The sequence below is a fragment of the Aptenodytes patagonicus genome, chromosome 3 (assembly GCF_965638725.1).
Source record: "Aptenodytes patagonicus chromosome 3, bAptPat1.pri.cur, whole genome shotgun sequence".
In the NCBI taxonomy this organism is placed as follows: domain Eukaryota; kingdom Metazoa; phylum Chordata; class Aves; order Sphenisciformes; family Spheniscidae; genus Aptenodytes; species Aptenodytes patagonicus.
In genome coordinates, this window is record NC_134951.1 from 29,781,026 (window position 1) to 29,799,286 (window position 18,261).

An 18,261-nucleotide genomic window follows, 5' to 3' on the forward strand; every position below is an offset into this window, starting at 1 on the left:
AGCATGATCATGCCACAGAGACAATTAATTCAAATGACCTTAACTTTCCGAATAAGAGCTAGCAGTGAAAAGTCAAAGTGCTCTAAATGTGGATTTGTACTGTTACTGCTATGCTTATTTCTATGTATTTTTACATACATGTATCATCAATAATTATTAGCACTATTGCAATTAACTGTTTCTTTGGCACTATGCTTAACAGCTGTAATAACTCATCCATGGAAAAAAAAAAAATCACTAGAAAGACAACTCAACAATAATTTTAAATCTCAGACCTAATTCTTAACATGTTACCATTGTGTTTTAAAGAAAAGTAGTTTTCAAGTTGTAAAGACATCACCTCCCTGGCCTAGTGAAACTCATGGCAATACACCTTTAAGAAATCCTTTCAAAAATCTAAACTGCCTAGGAGCTGGGCAAAAGGAGTGCAAGAAACGGGCAATTGCTACAATGCAATAGATGAGCTGCAGGGTGGAGAGGGAAAAGCAGCCAAGAGGAAATCAGGAGCAGGCAGCAAGGGAGGAGGTCACAGAGGCTAGTAGAACACCGGGAAAAATGAAGTCTTTGTGCAAAACTGTGAAGAATTTATCAGTGAGGAGTTATTTGCTATAAGAAAAGCAATAAAATGCAAGAGTCCAAGAAAGAGATGTAAACAGTCTCTTGGTAGGCGTGTGTATGTTTGGAAAGAGAAGAGGTACCTTTGAAGTCAACCTAATAGCCACTGAAGGCTTTCTCTTTCTTTCAACGATGACTGGATTTAGCATTTATAGTCATATTTGCAAAGATCCTACGCACCTAAAATAGGTTCCCTGAGGTATTTTTAAAAATGTTTAAGATGGCTAGATGCTTAAATCTTGTTAAAAACTTTTTGAATCAATCACCTAATAAACTCTCATGTGCTTCTCAAAATCTCCATCAATATCCTTTAGGTCTTAAAGCAAAAAAATGCAGTCCTTGTTTCCCTTTTTATATCCATTCACATGTTCCCTGCCTTTCTTCATTGTGGCTGTGCTCAAATTATCCTGAGAGAGGATGCGCATGTGTGTGTATGCACACGTGCATGCAGAGTCTGGTAGCTCACAGCTTTGTCATACGTTTTGAGAACATTAATGCAACATCAATAAAAACGCTGAAGCTGAAAGATGATATGATAATGTTTTGCCATATTTGCTTCTAAATGTGATTCACAGAAGACACAATCCAACACAAGCAGATGTCTCCAAAAGAAAGAAGCTATGAATGCAACCTATAGATTAAATAGCTAATACTTGAAATTAACCAAGTCTTGTGCAGGGTGATGAGTAATTTTTGTATGTCATCTGTATTAGGTCATTCAAATATCATGTAAAGTACATCACGGTATTGAAAAAACAGTAAATAACACCAGAGTAAGAATAAATGGAAATTAAAAAAATGAAATGGCAATTATTTAATGATATATATAAAAAAAACTCCTAAAAAGCCCTGTAGAACAACTTCATCCATATGAAAAATTTCATCTCAAGTAAGCTAAGTGTCAACTAATACCCAGACTTCTTCTAGAAATTATTTGGTATCAGATGTTTAAAAAACCTCCTAAGTGTTTTTCTTACAGAATTGTAATACTGTTTTTCTCATAAGTTTTAATGCTTAAACACATAAAAGCAAAAACCAGGATAGCTGAATAAGACCATGGATGGGACAGCTCATGGTTTTACATGCATTAGAAACTGATTGACTTCGCTTTCAAGCTTGCACCATCAGAGTCTTTACAGTGCAAGCTTCACTTCAGTCATGGGAATAGTCTCAGTGGAGCCAAATGAAGCTGCTCACATCAGTAGATTTTTTACACGCGTCCTCCCAGACATCTGACCTTCCTCTCGGTTCCCCTGTAGTGACTTGTAGCAATGCTGCACCCACCCCTAAGGAGCTAAATTAAGGGCAATTAAGGGCAGTCTTTAAATAATTAGAAACAGGTTCATTAGGAGACACTGAGGGATGCCTACGAGCAGCAGTGCTTCTGAGATCATCCTGAATAATCATTATTTGTTGTCAGTTTATTCTTTGTAGGTTACTTCAGAGATACCTTTTTTTTAACACTATTCAGTAGATAATCACCTCAATATATGCTGTCACTACAGTGCTGGGACAAAATAGACCAGTAAGTTTGGATGCGTAAAGTACAAGGCTTTTGAGTAGAAACAAGGATTTCACATCTGAAAGTGAAGGAACCAGGTTTATTTATGCTCCAATCTCTGTAGTCTCATCTGTCGCACATCTTACAGTGATCCTGTTATGACACACGCAAGTGCAAATTTTGGTACTACATCTCATGATCTTAAATAATCCTTGGTGGCTGCATGAGTCAGGCAATTTAGGAGCCCTTCAAACTGTTTAACAATGGAGATGTCAAAAGACGCTGCTTTGACAGCATCTCTTTTCAACTATGTATTTAGACATACAGGTGAAATTAGAATTTGGCAGAACTGTATGTCTAACTGACCCCACAGCTCAGGAGCCAGATATGTTTACACAAACTCAAGGCCATTGTTTGGTTCCAGGCCAGCACAGGAAAAAAAACTGTTAGTAATTTGCAGAGTTTTATACTTTTGCTTCAGAGCAGACCACTATTTAAAATATAGATAATATTTGCAAAATGCTTGTATTAAAAACCCCAGTTTAAAATTTGCCCTGGAGAAGTATTGCTAGACAGCAGCGAGCTCACAACAGGAGACGTTTGCGCATCCTTCCACACCTTCAGAAAATTTAACTACCTATACGGAATCAGCTACCCGATTCTTGAAAGGAGGGATATGTAACACTCCTTTGACTTGCATGAAGTCATGCTAATTTAAACATGGTTGTGTTTCTTCTCAAGAGTTCTCCATTGCGTTCAAGAATTCAAAGCACACTTCAGTAATAGGTATCTGTACTCTCCTCGGTGTGAAGCTGATGTAAAACTGTCACCTGTGGAGGATGTCAGCACAAATAATACAGCCACCAATGAGAGGGTGACCTACAGGGCACAAGGTATAACAACGTGCCATGAAAGGGGTAAGCTACACACCATTATGTTGATGTTGCACTGCAGCAAGACGAATAAAATAAGGTGAAAATGGCTATGAACTCTGTCTGGTAAGGATGAGTATTAGGACAAAATGTATTTAATGTCTTTGTTAATGACCTGGAAGGTGTAAAAAAAAAAAAAGAAATTTTCAAAGAAAACTAGTGTTCTATTTCTGCAAACATCTGCTCATGTAGATTTTCAAGGGGAGCAATTATTGTCTTCAGCGGGATTACTCCCATACACACAATTACACATAATTTAGTTCTGACAAGATCAGGGACAGTACTGGAAAGATCTCAGATTGCTACACAGGAAGTGAGAAATAATCCAAGCAAATTCAGATAATTATAGCCGTGGCTAGGAAACTGCAAAACAAGATTGAGACACATCAAAACCAACCAAATACAAAACAGTCTAAATTAGCAGGAATAAGAAAGCCTAGCATCTAAACATCCAACGAAACTTTTAATGAAATATCTGAAGAGTCTTTAAGCATGTATCCTAATACGGCGGCAAAACAGGCTAACATATTTTAGGACTGATCACTCAAAAATTTCCTGGAGCAAAGAAAAATCTTTCTATAAGGCTGTTTTATAGTTACTTTGGAAATACCATTTTCTCATGTCAGAAAATAGTGACAAAAAAAGCACAAGTAGGAAAAAAGCAACAAAATTGATCAGAAGAACTGTTTTATGAGGAGAAATTATGTCTTTTAGTTAGCAGACATCATACATCATTTTTTTCAAGTGATGACTAAGCAGGATATGGCCATAGCTGCCTACAAATATTTCCATAGTGTAAACATCAAGACAACAGATGATTTATTTAAAGTGGTTCAAGTGGGCAGAGCTAGGAATAACAGGAAAAAATAATGGAAAGAAATTATGCAGACTAACAAGACCATTTCTGGCACTGAATCATGTAAAACTGTACAAAGATAAATGCCAAAAGTCTCATCTTCGAGACGTTGAGACTAAGTGGAACGAAGCTGCGACAAACTGCGGGATGGATGACATTGTGACTGCGTGGAACTTCACAACGCTGCAGTGATTTGTCATGGCATGAACCTTACTCACCCTGTCACCATGGCGTTAATAATACATTCAGAATAACTTACAATGTCCATGAGAAATGGAATTGGTGACTTATGTTTTCTAGATCGTAGTCTAATAAAGATAATGATTTATTCTTTTTTGTAGAAATGTGAGTTCATCGAGGCTGTAGAATGAAAGGCTATCAAAAGAACTATATAACATCGCATAAAAGATATACTGCAAAAGCAATTTCAAGATAGTGACATAATGGTGACAGCACTGAGAGAAGTTTTCTCTAAATCTGGGATTTATTATTGTTTCAGTGGTAGGTCTTGTCAGACACAGCCTAGACCCATGAAATGATAGGAAAGTGAAGTTATATAGTAACACTGCGCATTTTCTATTCTTATACTTTTTTTTTCTTTGTTGGTCCTGAAGTCCCTGACGTGTTACTGACTTTGGGGAAAAGCAGGGCTTTCTTAGCTTCACTAACCCATTCTTCAAAGCCTGTTTTGCTGCTTACACAATTTCACAGTTTTAGCTCTTTAATTCAGCACCACTGATTCTCTTTTTCCCATGTTGGTAACCAGTGACAGTTGGTAATAGCCTCAGCAATTACAGGCAGGCTTACCCTCAGCATAGGCCTACCATGGAAAAAATTGAGAACAATCAAACAAAAAAGGGAATCGAAAAAACAGGAGTGGAATGGAAAATAATAGAGGAGATGATGGAAGAGATGAAGGAAGGACAACAAAGCGGGGAAAGGACCAGAAGCAAGTAACGAAGAGAGGAGAGCCTGGTGAGAGGCTGGAGACCTAGTAAGAATAACGGAGTTAGACAAAGTAGTCTAGAGAGCAAGATAGGATGGGAGTGAAAGGGAGATGGTTGAGAAGAAAGGAAGAGCAGATCCTTTAAGAAGAGCAGAAGACGGATCCATCAGATCCAATTAAACCACAGGAACAGCAGCAGAGTAAAATAAATAATATGTAGAAGCATAAGAGAACAGAGGAAATTGGGGAGTAGTGAAGTGAAAGCAGAGAAACAAAATATATCGGCTAAAAAGTAAAAATTCTGGCAGTTGTTGGCAGCTCTGGCTTGCTTTCTTTGCACAAGTTTCTTGCTCTCTCAGGCAACGTACTTCCACTAGGGAATACTCTTTCTCAAACCAACTTCAGAGCTCACTGATAATTCTTAGTGCTCAATTAACACAAACCTAGGAAGGTTCAGTTAGGTTGGAGCAACCTCAAGATAATCTTTTTTAGGGTACGCTCAATAGTTACCTTTTTAATAATACTGGCTTAAGAGAAGTAGTTCAAGCCCCTTAACATTGGCACAGATAGGATAGTCAGCAAATGCATCAAAGCAACGAGCTCTCATTAAAAAGAGAAATGCGTTAATGTCTGCAGGAAGTATTTTCACGCACATTTACGTTAGGATCTGTCTAAGTGTTTCAATGAATTGTCATTTCCTCACTAGAAGAAGGTTATCAACATTAAAAGAACTATGTGTAGATCAAGCTGAGCAAAGAATGATAGGACTTGATACAAGTTTTGTTGAGCAGAAAGCTTGTAAATACTGTATAAAGCAGAAGAGACCTCAAAATTGTATCTAGTAATGAGATTTAATATACATAGAATCTCTGATAAACCTGAGTGAGGAATTTCAGTAACATATACATGTGCTATAAAAACCTGTTAAGTAATATCACTATAAAACTACCAAACAAAATATCTTATCTGAATATTGACTATAGACTGAATATTAAATAAAAATCAAAATTCAAAAATCCCTCCTCAGAACTGGATTTTAGAGTTATGCATCAACATTAAATACAGTCTAACAAACATATCTAGATTCACTGAACATGAGAACTGAAAAGGTTTTTAAATTGAGGAGCAGAATATGGATGGCCCAAAAATTAGTCATGCCTCTATAATATCCTTCGAGTGCTATTTATCCCTAAAGGTAGACTACTTACGGGTTTTCGAGTTGGGGTAACTTGAACAGAATGATAAAATTCTGGTTGAACTCGGCTGCTTTTCTTGATTTTTCTTTTTCTTACAGAAGTTTCCTGCTCACTTAGGTGGTGAGCTTCCACTATAGGTTGTGTTTCCTCAAGGCGAGGTGCTACACGTCTTCGAGCATGACGAGGACTTGATCTAAAGCCCTATAACAGATAAAGCAATCATCATGTTTGACATCTCCCAGAATGGAGCAATGTAACAACAGAAAAATCATACAGGATCTTAACAACAACTTGAGGTACAAGCATGCTCATCTTAAGTTATTATAATGTCCATATATACTGCATGTAACAATAAAGAGATGTTGCCAAGTGCTGTTAATATCACATTTGTTTTATATTTCTCCATTATATGTATTATTGACACAGCTAGTAGCAGTAACTCCTGTTGCTTTTCTTTATAAGCTCACACTTTTGGTTATTTATAACTAAATAGTTCTAATTTAAAATTTATAATTAAAATTTTCCAGGTTAATTCTTGGCCTCATGAGAAACTGTTTTAGGGAGCGTGAGCTGAAAAGGTGCATTTTTTCCTGAGAATGAAAGTGAAGAAAAATTGGTAGCTGGCAACACTGAACTATGACTAACGGTTCTTGTTAAGAGTTCTGATGCTGCTAGATTTGGGGGGAAACCTTACCATTTGGAATAAAATAATTAAGACAGAGTGCTGTCTTTTGCTATCATCTGAGAAATACATGTATATTTGGCCAAATTAATACACTCTGGAAGAGCTGCCCTTCACAAATGCTTTTTAGAGGCTTGCTGTGAAAACCTCTGAGCATCATCCAGAATGTCTCATAGCCTTACAGAATTTCATTCCTTTAATGCCAACATGTATAATGCTAGCCCTGTATTGCTACCTGCAGAGCATTTACAATGAGCATTCCCTCGTTTCACTGAGTCCCCTCATGAGCATGCATGAGCCTGCCATGTGTCATTTGTTCTGAATACAGCGTTGGTTGATATTAAACTTGGACAGGTTGTAAGTAAGAGTTTCATTCACCTGGTCACATCAGCTTTCAGAATAAGTGAGCCAAATCTATGTCCTTAGTGACAGTCTGCACTACATTCCCTTCCAGAACCAAGAACAGATGCAACAATTCCTAATTTTCTACCTTCTTTTTTCTTCTAGTAAAATATCTCCGCTGAAGTCCTTATGTGACAAACCCAGCACTCAGAAATGGCTGGTCCGTACAAAGAATCAAACTCCTGCAAGGTGAGATTTTAGCTAAAACTGCAGAAATCTATGCTGTGAATCTAAATATCCTGAGTTCCTGCCAGCTGAAAACTAGTGGGAGCAATACATTTCCATATAAACCTGCTGTTCTTTTTTCCCTTTTCCCTTAGCTTTTGGTTTCAGTTTTTGTGTTTTGTTTTGCCTTTTTTTTGTTGTTTTGTTTTAATTAGGAAATCAGCATAGAAAAGTTATGCTAAAATGTTATGTCGGTAAATTGAAGCAATCAGAAGTCAGGTGTATGGCTCTGTGCAAATTGGATTTACTCCTCTAATATTCATGAGACTGCAAGGAAAGAGACCTGCAGTCTGTTCTGGGCACTCAGAGAGACAGACAGCTATTTTCATTATTTAAAGGTGTACTCCATTAAGTAAATATACCCCTAAATAGACAAAACACACAAACATATATTTACATGCACATGCTAGTAATTGCTACAGATACACATTGCATGCAACAGATGATGTGAAAAGGTTGAAGTGCCAAGGTGAAGTATCAGGTGAAGTAACTTCCAGGTAGCAACCTTCTACTCCTGGACACTGGACAGGAGGGACAGGAATAGAGCCCAACTCTACTTAGTCCATCTGGGAGGTTCATGTATGTGGTGCATCAGGGCTATGAAATACATATGATGGAAAGATACGGCCAAAATTTCCTGAATCCTTTTTTATGATCTGTCCTATTCTACTGAAGCAATAGTTCAGACTACAGGTAGGGCCAGACTTTGACTCCCTGTATCTTAATGGAAGCAGGACCCTGTCCGTATCAGCCAACGCAAGCAGCGTAGTGGAAGCCACTGCAGCCAGCAGACCTGCGTGGATTTAGGAAGATCTCTAAACATTCAAAGATGTAAATCTGTGAGATCCTCTGCCACACTATTGCAGTGGGAAAACTTACTGCACCATTTTCTTTCTACACTGTGAAATAGCTAACGGATACTTACAACGTATCATTCAACGTGATACTAGGAGTGTTCAGGGTGACGGGGAAAAATACAACACAGGGAGCCTACTATTATAGACCTTACTTCTTGTGGAAATTTTCTTTACAAAAAAATGTTAGTGTGCATCAGGGATTATTCCATAGTAAAAGAAAATACTCCATAGGAGACCAAAATACGCAGCAAATCTATTCAGAATTCTGAAATCAGAAGAGATTTTCTAAATGTTAAATGCATTATTATTCATTTACAGATGATGGCTACTGGCCGAAGCCTGGTTACATACCCTGCACTGCAGCTGCTCCCTCACTACGCTCTCATCCCCATTAGCTGGATAAAACTCTTCAGGAAAGTATGTTTATGTAACAGAAGAATTTGGTAGAAGCTAAGCAGCTCTAAAAGTGCTTAGAGACGCATGCCAAATAGGGATTTAAGTATGTGGGTCTCTCTCACTGAGTGACTTCACCTCAAAATACTTCAAGGTTTACTGATTGAGTATTATGCTTCAATACGAAAAAGTCACTTGTGACTTCCAGAAAAGTCTGTTTATAGACAGTTTCTCCTTCGTGTTTTATATATTTTTCTCTTTTGCTGTTTATTACTAGCAAGAAAATGGGATCTTTATCTCTTTAAGAGCTCATCTGCTTCTGTTTGTTGAAGCTTACTCTTCACTTGAAGTCATAATCTGCCTGCAGTATCACAAATGGTTGCTCTGGGGAGGATCATAATGCGATAAAGGGAGAGGATCATGATTTCAGGTGGAAAATTAATTCCATATCAACAAAGATAACGTTACAAGGGCAGAGTCCTCAGACCAAAACCCAAAATGCTTACTCATTCCTGCAATGAGACTTTGCCAGAGCAAAAACCCAAATCTGGAAAATTTCAAAATTTGGTAATCAAAAATGAAGACAGGAGTCAAAAGTGATGTAACGTATGGGAGCTGCCGCTCCTATGCTCAATGCAAGACTAGAATGGCCAGTGATTCCTTCTCAACAGTGAAATGAGCAGACACTCCTTGTGTCATCTGTGTTATTTATCCTTTAGCTGAACCCAAAATTGAAAACATGTCATACTATTACAATAATCAAAATTAAAAAATATGAACATGACACAAATATCTGTTTGGTAGAGAAAGCGCTATTTTAGATGTTAAGCCAGCGCTCACATGAGAGCAGAAAAGTGTTACAAAATATTCAGGGATGCACAGTACACCACCTGAGACCAAATCACTGAGCAAACACTAGAGATTTTAAAATCACGCTGGCAATACGAGGTTGCTATACACCATTAAGCAATTTGTAGTTTCCGGTATCATGTGAATGCTGTGTCACTGGACAGTGACAAACCTTTTCTTGTTCTTTGCGTTGAGTTGCTCATTCCCTACTGCCTGACTCATTTTTATGCCTGTACAATTTTGACACAAGGCAGACCAAACAAACAAGACTTCAAACATGTATTTTTAGAAAATCTGTTTTCTTCTAAATACTAAAATAACTGCACAAAGAGCACAAAATTTATACTACAAAGTATTTTTCCTTAAAGAAACAACTCAGATGACCACCAGAGCCAGTTTTAGATATCACAGAGGAAGACAAGAGGCAAACAGGGATTATCTTCTCTCCAAAACCACCCATGCACATCCTCCTAGTTAGTCTGTCTGAACCCACGAAGACTGATCTTCCTAATCATCCTCTACAGCCAGTGGGAATAGAGAGGTGTCTCTGGAGGCCAGTGCAGAGCCAAAGCCTAGTTCACCTACTCTCAAGGGAGCTTTTCTGTCTTTGGAAGGAGACTGGGGAGATCAGCCTCTTTTAGCTAAAATTCATCTTTGTGAATTAAACCTTTTATGTCTTCTCTAAAAGTGTTTTTTTCTGGAATGCAGTGTGGTAATATTGAAAGGACCTGTTGTGTCTATCTTTACACCCAAACCAACAATGAATGTTGCAAGCATGGGCGCTGCGTGCCAGAGTGCACAACCCAGTGGTTGTGTAAAATTACTTCCATGGTAAGAGGTTCTTTAAAAAAATATTTTCTTATCCAGCCAAATTTTAACTTCACACCTCTGATTCAGTGACTGATTTCTTGTGTATAGAAACACGGTGGGGGATTCCTCTGACCAAAGCTCAGCAGACCTCCCCTCCCTGGGTTCCCTTTCGAGCCACTGAAGTCAGCAGGTCAGATGAACCATTCCCTAACAACACCCATTTCTCTCCATTGGCCATAAAGGGAGCCCAAGCTGACTACTTCAGTCATAGACATCTATACTGTAAGTATCCAAAATTAGACAGGATGGATCAGACCCGTGATGACTAGGTTTTGGTCTGTCTTCAATACAGTATTAATCATTCCAATATATATATTTTATCATCAGATTTGTTCTTATTTTCCCCCTTCTACATGAAATAATTCCAGTGTCTTCCATCACTTTTTTTTCAGTGAGAGTTTTACATGTCCTTATTCACAGACATCACTCTTGCTGGATCCCCATAATTCAGCACAGTACTCTTATAAATTTGTTTTACTGATATATATAATGGTATAGCATGTTTTTACATTCTGTTTTAATATTTCCCATCCCATCTTCTTTTCTGATCAGGCTACACATCTAAGAGAGGTCTTCACTGAATTGTCAAGAATGATTCAAAAGGCCCTTTCTGGAGACCATAAACTGAAAAATTAATAGAGTGGATAAACAACTTTTCTCTGTAATATACCCAGCCTTGCATTTATGAACATCATGTGTGTTCATTTGCCCCATTCTTCAGAATTTCTTCAGTATGGTCTGGTATTTGATAACCAAGTATGTAATACTCTGCAATCCTTGTTATATTTTTACCTATTCCCATTCCTAGCCCATTCATTAATGTAAAAAACAGGATTTTGAAACTTCCTAAAAAAATTGGCTAACTTTTGGTTTTTTTATTTACAGATGAGGACATTTTGGATAACGTGTTGAACCTTTTTCTTTCACTTTCTTAGTTTTTCTTTATTTCTTTTTAATTCTTGGTCTGATACTTCAATAGCACCATACGAATACATCAGTGCTATCCCCTGTGTGCATTATTGCCTCAGTGACATGAATCTTTGACTACTCCATTCTTTAAATGTGTAAATGTGTGATTGTATTAATTCACCAGATCATTTTCCTCTCCATTCTAGTTTCTACTATCCCTACTGCCTTCATCATATGTTATCTAATATTTTTATGCTTGATAAGAAACCATATTCATTCTTCATTTTTTCCAGTGTGTAAGTATTTTATGTAGAATATATTGGGTGTCGGAATTCTAATGTTGGAACCCAACCTTTCCAGCCAGTATGTGTTTTCAGAGTCACTAAACATTAACTTCAAGAGAAGTAAGAGTGCATTATCTGATGTCCAGCTGAAGTCAATAGAAATCTTTGCATTAACTTCAGCGGACACTGGACTGCAGCCCAGTTTACCTTCTGGCAGAACTTCAGTAAACCACAGAAAAAGCGCTAGCTAGCATTAAGCCACAGTTCAGCACACCAGGAGGAATGACAGCAGAACTCAACTGTGTTTGCAAATGCCTTTACAGATATTTGAGTGAGTCCCGTAGATTAAATGCACTTTTGCAGGTGCACTAATGAATGTCAAAGCCAAAGGAAGCTCAAATAGGGTATCCAGCTTCGTGTGCTTGCTTTTAAGTTTTTTGACAGTGGTTGTGTATGCATGAGAATTGTCACCTATTACCATTGTCAATTAATGGCCTCAAGAAACAGTCTTTGAATTGTCAGTTACTGCCTGTTTAAAGCTTGGAAACTTTCATGTACATGCCACCTACATCTTAGGGCCTGGAGACATTACCATGCATAGTATCAAAACCGTTCTCAAAATGTCGGAGTTCTCAGCTGTTTTGCAGACAGGCTGAAATAGAATTAAACCCTATAGTTGAAGTACCTACTTGAACTAACGAGGCAGGTTTAATTAAATAACTTTATGGTATCAAATTCCCCTGCACACTGAAAGAGAGAAATTTGAGAGTATTTCTGCTGCACGTATAAACATATATATATGCATCTGTATTGTAAGAACAGTTTTAAATTAAAAAGTGACCAAGATTGCATTATTTCCCTTCTTCTCCCATAGTGACTTCCACCTCAAATATCCTCAGTTTACAAAGAAACAAAAAAAACACCCCACAACATTTATTTAACTGCCAGTTCTGCAAGTTCAACCCAAAATCCAGGATTCAAGTTAAGTCCTCCAAACTACTTACACATTCTCTCTAATAGTAAAGATTGCTAATTAAAGCTAGGTCTTAGTTTTCTATAGCAGGAAGATTACCTACACTCACTCAGTATATTACTTCACAAACGCACAAGGAAGAAGCAACTGCATTTGCTCTTTCTTGGTTCTATCAGGTCTCAAAAAATAGACCACAACCTTTTTTTTGTGGTTCTCTTGTTGGTTTTTTGGGGTTTTTTTTAATCTTAGCTAAGGGTTACTCCCATAAAGATCTGAATCAGGATTTAAAATATCAAATGTAAGATTTTACATTTAATTTCTCATTCCACTGCCTCATTAACAAGCTTTCCCTGATGCTTCTTTGCATGCCTTATGTTTATTTTAGGAGATATTATTCTTATCTTCTAAAACCTAAACTCTAAGCAGCGCTGGAACCATTTCTTAGATATTGAAGACTGTGATTTGGCATGTGTCGTATTCCAAGATAAGTCCACATATTCAAAGCGATTAAAAGCAATTCTCTTTTACATAACCTGAACAAAATTACTTTTCCAACCAAGTTCATGAAATACTACATCAATAACCTGCTTTCCAGTTCCTAAGTGGGCCCCCAAGTGTATACATACGAGCCCTTGTGTGAACCTAGGGTTTAGATGTGAATTTAGAATAGTTTTTAATCACCCATGCTGCATTACACTGCTGTTTTACACAATGTGTTTGTTTTTTCCTATCATAAGGTTAGGATTCCTATCAAAGCAGGTAAGCTGTAACACTAGGAAAATCTGATGATGTGTAAGCAAATAGCCAAACAGCATCCCCAGTCATGCCTCAAGATACCCTTTAAATACTCTTTCCTGTCTAAATCTATAAACCACAGAAGCTGGCCTGTTCTCCAAGCAGTCCTATCATTCTCTGACAAGAAGGCTTGCAACCCTCCACAGCCACCTTGCCTTTGCGATGGCTTGTCCCAGTTCCTTCCCTGTTACCTCAGGGCACCACAAGCCTACGGTAGGAATGGAACAATTATTTAAGAACAAAAATAAATCGGAGTACTGCTTGATCAGTGGTCTGCAAGGGAAAGTTTAATTTAGAATATACTAGCACATTCCCCAAGCATGTCCCTCTTCCACCCCTGCCTCCTCCATTTTCCATCTCATCACTTTTCCTCAGCTTGGGCAGTGTACGGTATACATCAAGAATCTGCCGTAAGGAATTAACTTTAAATATTAAAAATACAGTAAGAAGGAGAATAAGAAATAACACACAGATTGCTAAATCATGCAAGTGCTGCTCAACATCTAGTACAAAGAAAGGACTCTCCTCTGTCCAGTGTGCTTGTTTGAAGTGCAAACTGGTGAGAGAATTTATGCCATCACAGCATGTGAAGATGGGTCTGCACTTTGTCAAGCATTAAATAGATGCATAACGGATAAGAGACTTAACAAGCTTATATAAAAAAAAGATACCTAGGGTGGAATTTAGATATCTATTAAGATACCTAGATTCAGATACCAACAACATATCTAAACGGGTCTCTCCTTCAGGAGCTACTAGTCTAAGCTCCCGTTATAGCCAATGAAAAATTTAGTCAATACATTCAGTGAGGCTTGAAGAACTGTTCAGCTCATCCTGAAGCAGACACCTACACTAGGTCAGCTGAGTAGTTCTACAGACTATAAACTGTAAATGCTTACAGCGAGCTTATCTTGCTGTATAAGAAGATGCTGTTTTTGCAAAGTCACTTTCCGATTCCGGCTGCACTTTACACGCAGGAAGGTAGCGGCAGCAGATGAGAAGGGAATGATGCCTCGACCTAGTTGTATCATTTTGTTCTCTCTAGCACAAAGAAGAAGGATAAATATAATGCCTCGATCTGACATGATTATGCATTTCAGTGTAGTTAGTGCTATCGATTTAGATAATCATAAATTAAGTCTTGTAAGAACTATGTTTCACTTCCAGTCTGCTCTACTATTTACCCTGCCGTCCTGAAGCCAAGTGCTGTATTTAAGCAGCTGAATGGACAGGGGCGATAAGGACATTGGCACAACTTGCAAGAAATGTGCCTTTGCCCAAATGTCAACTGCAGTTAGTTTCTATAGCTGATGTAGTGTTTTCACATTTCAGCCGTAACTCATGTTTCATTCCCGCTGATGAGTCAGGAACAGCAAACCACTGACTCTCCTTGATGCAAGGCAGTAGGGCACAAAGGAGCACAGCAGGGGCTCAGACACTTTGGACAGCAGAAGAACCCAGATAACAGGTACCCAGGCTCACAGGCAAACTAGAAGCACAAAGAATCAGCTCAAAACAGCCAGCTTTCCTAGCACTAGGTTGAGATCAGCCGTATCAGCTGTGGGCCTGATGACCTGCTCAAGCATCTCTGCAACACAGTGCCGAGTCCTTGCCCAGGGGAGCTGGAGGGGCCCGAGCATGCCCTCCTCAGAGCCTGAGACCCCTCCGGACCACAGAGCAGGGGAGGCAGGCTGAGAGGCTGCGGCTCTGGATGGCACCCACTCACATTTGACACGGCCAGGCCCAATAGCCCAGCTCAGCTGAATTGGATCCTGTATGAAAACAGCAAGGTGACTTCACCCTGTGCCCTGCGTGGTTCTTCCACAGCACATCCAAGGTGCCTCTCCTGAAAAAAGTCTGGGAGAGGAAGAGAGCATGAGTGACGTTCCCATGCCCTAGGAAAACACATGTAACAGCCCAGGAGCAGAAACAGCCCCAGGGGTTGTACTACCCTGTTCATGTCGTGCTTGCTTTCATTTAATAGCCTCAGCCTAAAGTGCTGAGCTGTTTCTGCAGGGGCATCCACAACCTGATCTGTCACCCTAATAATCTAACCACAGTAACTGAGAAATCAGTGTAGATGGTTAAGCTTTTCTGAGCTGTATGTGATCTATGGACCCCTGCACGATCCTTTCTGAGAACAGTTTCTACAGCAGATGTGGTAATACATGTGCTCACCACAAGTACAACCTCAGCTATTTTAATTCACAGTTTCAATCTGAGGTTAGTTTTGGCCAGAAAACAGTAGCTAGAAGTTCCCATTCTGTACATGTGTACAACGTGGCTGCTAACAGTCAGACGGCGACGAGCCTTGCTCCACTTGGATCCCCTTGAAACCCGGGCTCTGCTTGCTTGCAAGCAGCTGCTGGCGTGCACCAGGAATGTGCACTGTAAACAGGCATACAAAGTAACTGAAGCTGCAACCTCATCTAAAATGCACATTTCCAGAGATAACAGTAGATACTGAGAAGCCTGAATATGTAAATACTTACATGGTAGCTAGAAGGTTGTTGAACTATATTAATGTGAAACTAAATAGTAAGAACTTTTATTATGTACCGGATCTTTATGCAGTGGTTGTCCCCATCCTGTTAGAGAACTGTGAGGATGTGTTCATTTATAATGCAGGTCCCGATATACAGTGTATCGAGACCATGCCTTACCCATTGATGTGGACTGTCACACAATGTCAGTATTTTATCGGGTGATCGATGGAGCTAGGAGGAGATCCCCTCAGCATTTCAATGCTCTGCAGACTGTTGGATGCCAGAATAGGGATGCAGGCAACCAGATGGCCATAGAAATATAGAGGACATTTCTACACTACACTGTAGTACGGAGTAAAGGTACCCGAGTTAACCCGAGTTAGCTCAGGAACCCAAGTGGTCTTGCTGCAGCAACGGGGGAATTGCCATATATTTTGTGATACAGTTGCCAAACAGGCTGTTTCTCAGCATAGACCGATGCTTGCTAGGCTATCTAAAGGCAGCGTGGCAGTGAATAAAGCTGACAAACAGCGATGGACAGACGACATATAGTAAGCAGAATCTCGGTGGTACCTAGTTTGCCATGTAACAGCTCAGTGTAACATACTCTGTCTAGGCCACGTTATTGGACATGTTACAAAAAATGGATAAAAGGATTTGTCCTTATACAGTGTAACCTGTATTTATAGCTCTCCATTCATTCCTGTAAATAAGTGCTTTCATACATCTAAGAAAACAATTTATTTTTGTCTCTTATTTATTTTCCCTTGAACCTGTTCCTTAACTCTTAGACGGCTAATGGAAAAACAGTTTAAGCATCCTGGGGGAAAAGTGTGTCAAACACAAAGGTAAAATATTTTCAGGCTGATTCAGCTCTGCAAAGACAAAGAGACGTCCTTTGAATAGGTGAATGACTGTATTTTTCTGGCTAGTCCTGTACATTTCTGTTGCTCCTTGAATGCTCTCCCTCCAATCAAACAGAAGACTCAAATTCAGCTTGGAGGGTTCTGCCGATTTCTCTTTCCACTGGAGCTGTACCTATCTGGAGCGGTTTGTAAATAACTGCAATGCTCGGGATGAATTCTGGTGCAACTCTTCAAAGACTATTCATTATTGTTTTGTAAGGTATCTAGAACTGTATTTTTAGGCAACTGTCTCACAATCAGCCTCAGAAGGGGGACAATTATGGCAAAGGTATGCTTAGGGATAAATTTATAAACACTTTTTCTGGGTATCAATTGTTGGCAAAGTCAATATATACATTTACCAGAGATTATTGTACTGTAGTTTTGCATCCATTGTACCATACTGGATGATTTAGCAAATTCATTTGCTCTTAAAAATTGTCATCAGTCTTGGCTGACCTATTTCACTACCAGTCTTGTCACAACAATAGACTGAATATATGTATATAACCTTGTAGTAACTGTTCAGTATACTAAGAAGAAAATGTGGGGTCTGCAAAACTCAAACGACCAAATGTTATTCCTTTGCTACAGCTGTGGTTAATACATGCTGCCAGCCCTCCCAAAGAGTCCTTTCACAAAGTGTCAACTCCTGTTTGCCTTACTGGTGTACTGGTGTACACCTGGGTTATGTGAAGTCAGAATTTACAGTGGACTGTAAAACTTCTACGGATTTGCTTCCTAGTAGGTTTATACCTGTAGGTCTCAGTGGAAGCATTCGCAGGAAACTTGCCCAAAATACATGAGTCAAAATTAAATAAATACAAAAAGATACCATAGTGCTCCTGACTACCCACTGACACTGATACCTGCAGTTCCTGAGATCATACTATTTCTAGTTTAAAAGGTAAGATAAGGGAAAACTGTAAAGCTCAGAGAAAATTTCAGGCAAAAGATTTATAAATCTGGTGATTTTTTTTTCCCCCAATAATATGAAAACCATCAACTACTGGTTTAGCAATTGGCACAATTATCCCTTCACAATCTCATAAAAAAACCCCACCATTTAAAAATCCTGAATGAGAACCTTCCTTTGCAACAATCCTTACACCCAAATCATGAGATTTTAAGAATCATACCATTTGGATTAATTCCTTCCAGCCTAAGGGCTAGAAGCTTACTTCCTTTTTAATTGAAAGGTAAAAATCTCAGATAATCCCATGACTCCAGAGGTTTAGACAATAAGGAAAACTAATTCAGAAAGAAACTTAAATCACAAGAAGTAGCAACACCAACACGTGAAGCAGTCCCTTTAAATTGTAAAGTACAGAAGACACTCAAACCTCTTTGTAAAGTATAAGCTGCTAAACATTTAAACGTATCAAGACCAAGCCCCCAAAGTACTCAGAGAAGATTCCTACACTTCATGAAAAACCAAACTTCTACAGAGAGCATGAGAAGAGTTGTCAGTGAATCACTGATAACATTCACATTTTTGAATATACAAGGAATAATAATAATTAAAAAAACCCGACGTAGTCCCTATTTTGGTAAAACTCTCACTGAGTTACATTGTTACTTTGGT

The 18,261-nt window shown here is 38.7% G+C and overlaps 1 protein-coding gene across 2 annotated transcripts in view; it reads right to left on the bottom strand.

The window, feature by feature from the left end:
* The window catches only part of DST (dystonin), a 315,857-nt gene that overhangs the window by 294,017 nt on the left and 3,579 nt on the right, over positions 1 to 18,261 (bottom strand). For both annotated transcript variants that reach the window (XM_076332973.1, XM_076332971.1), the window contains exon 3: positions 6,059 to 6,247. In XM_076332973.1, coding sequence (XP_076189088.1) covers positions 6,059 to 6,247 — 189 coding nt within the window. The remainder of the gene's footprint in view (positions 1 to 6,058; positions 6,248 to 18,261) is intronic.